A 6,237-nucleotide genomic window follows, 5' to 3' on the forward strand; every position below is an offset into this window, starting at 1 on the left:
GCTCTTTCCACTTAACGTTTTTTTTACTTATCATGGATTACAACAGTTTACAATACAGGTGCAAGAATGACATCCATGAACATTATCAATTTATCATCTCTCTTTGGCCACATGCATCCATGCATGCAGATATAATGGTAGCAACTTCTTGATGAATCCTAATCAATCTTATAATTGAATTCATAAAATGTTGCAAATTTTTGGATAAATGAGAACATGAGACGCAAGTAAATAGACTCGTTTAAAAATCTCCATTACTTGACTTCTCATTGCAATACAAGTCCTTCCGGTAAACTTTTTGTACTAAGTGATGTTACTTCACAATGATTGATTTCCACAATCATGTTAATCTTCATGAGGGTCACAGCATTCATGGCTTGCAGTTGAACAGGACCTATCAACACGGATTAAACAAGTATGCTAGCCGAGCCCGGCCATATGCGTCTCAATCAATACGACCCACGAGACGAAATAATTTGGCCAATTATACTGAATTGATGTCATTTTCAAAAAGTTAAGACGAAAACTTGTTTTGAAAATGACTTCAAACCCAAGTGAATCGGGGGTTCAGATTCGAGTCGTTCCATCAGATAATATCCAAAGACATTTTCGTTATCATCACAGCAAAGTTTGGAGAGCAAAAGTATATTCGAAGACGGGAAGGCAATAAGCGAGAGTAGTGACCGTAGTTTCAGTATTTTAGTCCTGTATCGATCAGCGCGTGCAATTCGGAGTGCCACTGCCCGCTATAAAATAGAGACTAAGGGTACTGTGTGAATTTATCTTTGCGCTTGGGGCAATGACGCAGCTCATGAGGTTTTACCGAGGCGCGTCAATTGCTGGTTGAAAACTATTTCCAAACCCCCTCCAAGGCCTGGGCCAGACCCTGGCCTTGGAGAATTTCTGGAAGGGTCCCCTTCTCTAAGGGTAAGCCCTACAATCTCAAACTCAAACATAAGTTACTGTACGAAGTCAGGGTTGGTTGCTTTTGTGAAATTTGTAGGAAGCTCCGTGAGACCCTTCAATTTCTGGGGAAGGTTAAAGATACTTTCATGTCCTGTCCAAACTCGAAGGGAAAATAACATTTAGTCCATGTGTAATTTAAATTTTTGGATCTGGATCTGGTGTATTTCAATTTCTCAGATCAAAGGTACACACGAGGCTTAAATACTTTCGGTATGTCGGCATTTTAGTCCTGTATCGATCAGCGCGTGGAACTTGGAGAGTCGGGCCCTCTATAAAATGGAGAACCAAGGAGTTGAGGATAAGCATCATTGCGCTTGTTCAATGACTCTGCTTGGGAGGTTAAACCGAAGCGCCGCAGAATGTCTTAAAAGGTTCCTTTGTAAGGATTAACTCTATAATGGCTTCATGTTCAAACTTTAGCTTACTGTACCAAATAAAGGTTATGTCTTGGGGATATTGTTTTGAATCGACCCTGACTCCTAAGGGAATCATCCATCGGACTCAGTGTCGTTTCTACTTCAGATCTGTATCTGAGGTACATCACACTGATCAGAAGTATGAAATAATGTAATCCAATAACATGGCAATTAAGAGGTACACCACACTGATCAGAAATATGAATCCAATTACATGGCAATTAAGAGGTACACCACACTGATCAGAAGAAATACGATTGCGTCTTTGTATTTACCAGTCACTTCACTTCCATAAATAATCTCAACTATTTAATTTTTCTTATTTCTATATTCTAAACTTTTGGCTAACTTAAACTTTTAATCTTTCCGATTGAAAATCAATTATTATTATTATGCCAATTATATGAACCTTTTCAGGACATGAATATATTAGTACCAATAGATTAGATTTGCATGATTCGGTTGAATTCAGATATAGCAACCGTTCAGATGTCCTGGATTGGATCCAACCAACAAGATATATTGACCCGGTCACGCTTCATATCGAACGAAAGAAATTCCTTTTCTGCTTTTCTTATGCTGAAATTTTGCATCTTTAGCAGGACGTGAAAATTTATTTAGCTATTCTCAGTGCCACATTGTAATCATCGGACACTATGGCCCCCGCTTAAATATTTCTTTTGAAAACTTCCATTAGATCCAAATTCTTCTGAGTTGGATATGGTTCCAATCCAATTTTGGAGTATTGTTCAAAAAATAGTTTGGACCGAGTACATGTTTTACGAATCATGGTTAATGTTAAATTCAATTCACAACCTTCTTTTCGTTATTAGATGTTTGTTTTCATCTCATTCTTTTTATAGTTTTTCGTCGGATACCAATTGCAGAAAATGTATAAAGTCAAAGAGTTTTTTTTTTTGATCGGGCTCTTGTGGATGAGTCTTGCTAATTTTCTATCTGCAAGCCAGAGATGTATTCAGGATTCGATGATCATTCATCATCGTGTAGTTTCCCATTTGCAAAGATGTTCGAGGTTATCAGAATTGAAAGCGGTTCATGCAACCGTCGTCAAAGGCGATCTCTGCAACGATGGACGTGTTGCAACCCAGCTTCTTGGTGCTTGTTCTTCAGTTGGGATGATGGATTATGCGGTTTTGATCTTTGCCCATATCAGGAAACCTGAAGTCTATGCCTGGAATGTGATGATCAGAGGGTTCGATCGTTGCGCTTTGCCGGGGGATGCCGTTCGCTTCTACGGTGATATGTTGAAGTCCGGCGTTCGGCCGACGAGTTTCACGTTCTCTTCGGTGATCAAGGCGTGTAGCCGGTCGTCGTCGTTGAGATTGGGAGAGGAGATTCATGGGCATGTTTTCAAAGGAGGTTTTGGTTCGGAGGTATTTGTCCAGACCTCTTTGGTTGATTTCTACTCGAATTTGGGGGAGATTAACCGTGCACGTAAGGTGTTTGATGAAATGACTCTGAGAGATGCGGTTGCTTGGACTGCCATGATTGCAGGTCACGCGAAGGCCGGAGACGTGGAATCGGCAAGGAAGCTCTTTGAACTGATGTCGGAGAAGAGCACGGTTTCATGGAACACCATGATTGCTGCATATGCTAGGTCGGGTGATGTAGATGCTGCTGCATCCTTGTTCGATTCAATGACTAACAAGGATTTGGTTTCTTGGACCTCCATGATTTACTGCTATGCTCAGAACAGGTGTTTTAAGAAGGCTGTAATGGAATTTGAGAGGATGCAGATGGCTGGTGTCGATCCTGATGAAGTCACACTGTCGACTGTGATATCAGCTTGCGCTCACCTGGGAGCTCTTGAAATAGGGAAGAAAATACATTTTTTCATATCGCAGCATGAACAAATTTTTTTAGATGTTTATATAGGGTCTGCATTGATCGACATGTATGCAAAGTGTGGGAGCATTGAGAGAGCTTTGTTGGTTTTCTTCAAATTACACGAGAAGAATCTCTTTTGTTGGAACTCTTTGGTTGAGGGCCTTGCCATGCATGGGTATGCTGTTGAAGCAATAGCTTTGTTTAGAAGGATGGAGATGGAGAAGAAGGTGATACCAAATGGAGTTACCTTTGTTAGCGTCCTTAGTGCTTGTGCTCATGCTGGATTAGTGGACGTTGGTCGTGAAGTTTTCTCAAGGATGACTCGCATCTATGCCATCAAACCAGAGATTGAGCACCACGGTTGCATGGTTGATCTTCTTAGTCGTGCTGGTTACCTAGAAGATGCAATGGCTTTGATAAATGACATGAATATGAAGCCAAATGCAGTGATCTGGGGAGCTTTGCTGGGTGGATGCAGGACTCATGGAAATGTTGAACTTGGTGAAGTTGCTGTGAAGAACCTGATCATATTGGAACCTCTTAACAGCGGCTACCATGTCTTGTTGGCTAATATGTATGCCAAAACCAACAGGTGGACTGATGTAGCAAAAGTGAGGGGGATGATGAAAGGGAAAGGAGTTCAGAAGAGTCCTGGATACAGTTCAATTATGGTGAATGGGGTGGCTCATGAGTTTCTTTCCTTTGATGATGTGCACCCAAAGTGTGAGGAGATCTATGAGTTACTGGAAGAATTGGGACTGCAATTGCGGCTTGCTGGATATGTACCTGATCTTGGTCTCACGTGACATTTGAGGAGAACAGTACCTGTTCGTTTTTATTTCTATGGCAGGGGAAGAACTGCTTTCCGGAGAGATGGCATTGTAGAATCTCAAAGCTTTTCCAGGAAGGTGACATGCAATGCACATACCTGACGCTGACCAACCTTATGCTGGAAGTTTGCTGATAATAGTGACATGGAAACTATGGACGTGAAGAAAGAGATGGCAGGAATTCATTTGTTTAACAATGGAGATGTAGCGACATGAAGTGTACTGTATTTTTTGGAAGAAGATGGTTTTAAGCATGATTAGAGATTCCAAGTACTCGGCCTCCATATGGAAGTGCCGCGGGCATATAGGGTTTTGGCAAGTCAGGAGAGATTGTTCTATAACCGGAGTAACGTATTGCTTTGGGGTACTGGGAAGGTGGCTTGCTGCTTACATCTTACTCGCTGCGGCATGATAACATGCCAAAATTTACATTCTTGACGAGGTGGTTCTGTTGGATATATGTGAAATTATTTATTTCATTACTAATCAGTTGCGAGCTCTGCAATATTTTTCTTTGTCTGGATGGAAACTTCATATGACCTTGGTGTCCTAAAGTAAATTATCCATACACAGAGCATCATTGAGAGGATCAATTTTAACTCTTCAGTTATTTTGAATACTACATCAGCAATCTCATACCACAAGTGGAAAGGTGATGAAAGATACTGTACAATGTTGAAAAAGGTGTAACTTAACATGTATCGGTTAAGCTTATAGTTAGATACACAACGCTAGAACTCGTCAAATTATTTTTCATGATCAATAAATCAAAAAATTAACAAATTAAAATATTAAAGTCGTCATTGTAAAGCGGTAGTATCACAATTGAATGGTGCCCGTTCTCGAAAGGTATCTTTCATTAGGAAAAATTTTAAATAGTTTTAATTATAAGTAAAAAAAGTATACCTCAAAAAGAAAAGATTGTTTTCTTCAATAATTGAGGTTCGTCGAATACGCTTGCCTGAAAATATGAAGACTATAAAACTTGTCTACATATTATAATTTATAAAATTTGTTGCTTGGGTCGATTTAAAAAGTTTAGTTTACACGTGACAAAACGCTGATAAGTGTTGAACCATACGAATGGAAGAATTTGTCTCCCTCACGTTTCTTATTGGCCGAAACAATAAGAACTAATAGGAGCTAGTGCACATTATACAATGACGTGACATTTTGGCAATGCTAATTACGGATTAAAAAATTTAATATCTGATTAAAGAGTCGGATCGGATTCGGATTTGAGCAGTGACATCTGATTGAATTCAGACATACATGATTATATGATGGGATTTAGATATGGATTTGGATTAGATTTATTTTTAAACCAATATCATATATCTAATTCTTGAATGTAGGCCAAATTCGGCTACAAATTTGGATTGGGGTGTTTACATAAAAAATTGGATTAGGATTGTCAAATCGGATTTTGAATTCGGATATGATTTTTCTTTGTTCGTATTTGGATCTGAATTTGAATCTGAGTATGTTAACATCCAATAAAATGGATACTATCAAGGCTATATATCGCATTCGAATCCGATCTGTTGACATCTCTAGATTAAGGACATCAAAGATCAACAAATAATATTGCACAGAGAAATTGGGATAGTAATTATTTTCAAAAGGCATGATCAAGGTGGACATGATTTCCAATAAAAAAATTATGAGAAATTTATTTAGCATAAAATCAGTTAAATTGTTTGTCACCACCTTGAGAGCGTACACACACACACACACACATATATATATATATATATAATCTTTTTCTTACCATAAAACTTTGGAGGCTAACTTAGAGACTACTTCCTTTTGTGTGTGTGTATAATTAAACTTTAATGAGATTCACTTTTATCTTACCTAGGTAGGCCGTCCACAGCACAACTTGTGCTACTATTCACAAATCTAATTGAATAAGAACTAAAACCCCTCTCTTTTCCCTCGCCAATAAGGCACAAAGTTGCATCTGTGTTTGACGTAGCGACAACACTCTTAATTAGGTACCTCACTTCACCTCATAAGTAGGGCTGTCAATGTATTGTATTTGATTTGGATTAAATGTCCAATAGAACTATTCCGAAAAAATTAGATATGAAGGAAAATTTAATATCTGATTAAAAAATGTATCATATTTGGATTTAAAAAATGACATCTGATTGGATTCAAATATAAATAAATAT

General features: G+C 38.5%; 1 protein-coding gene and 1 non-coding gene across 2 annotated transcripts; both read left to right on the top strand.

Annotated features, from left to right (window-relative positions):
* Positions 1–781: 781 nt before the first annotated feature.
* On the top strand, positions 782–935 carry LOC116246507 (U4 spliceosomal RNA). Its single transcript, XR_004170695.1, has one exon. It is a non-coding gene; the product is annotated as a U4 spliceosomal RNA (small nuclear RNA).
* Positions 936–2,231: 1,296 nt separating this feature from the next.
* Positions 2,232–4,546, top strand: LOC116249051 (pentatricopeptide repeat-containing protein At1g06143). The gene has a single exon (XM_031622166.2). It carries the CDS (start codon positions 2,273–2,275, stop codon positions 4,034–4,036), a length of 1,764 nt encoding a protein of 587 aa, XP_031478026.1. The 5' UTR covers positions 2,232–2,272; the 3' UTR covers positions 4,037–4,546.
* Positions 4,547–6,237: the final 1,691 nt, after the last annotated feature.

Source organism: Nymphaea colorata, chromosome 1 (genome assembly GCF_008831285.2).
Source record: "Nymphaea colorata isolate Beijing-Zhang1983 chromosome 1, ASM883128v2, whole genome shotgun sequence".
Lineage (NCBI taxonomy): Eukaryota > Viridiplantae > Streptophyta > Magnoliopsida > Nymphaeales > Nymphaeaceae > Nymphaea > Nymphaea colorata.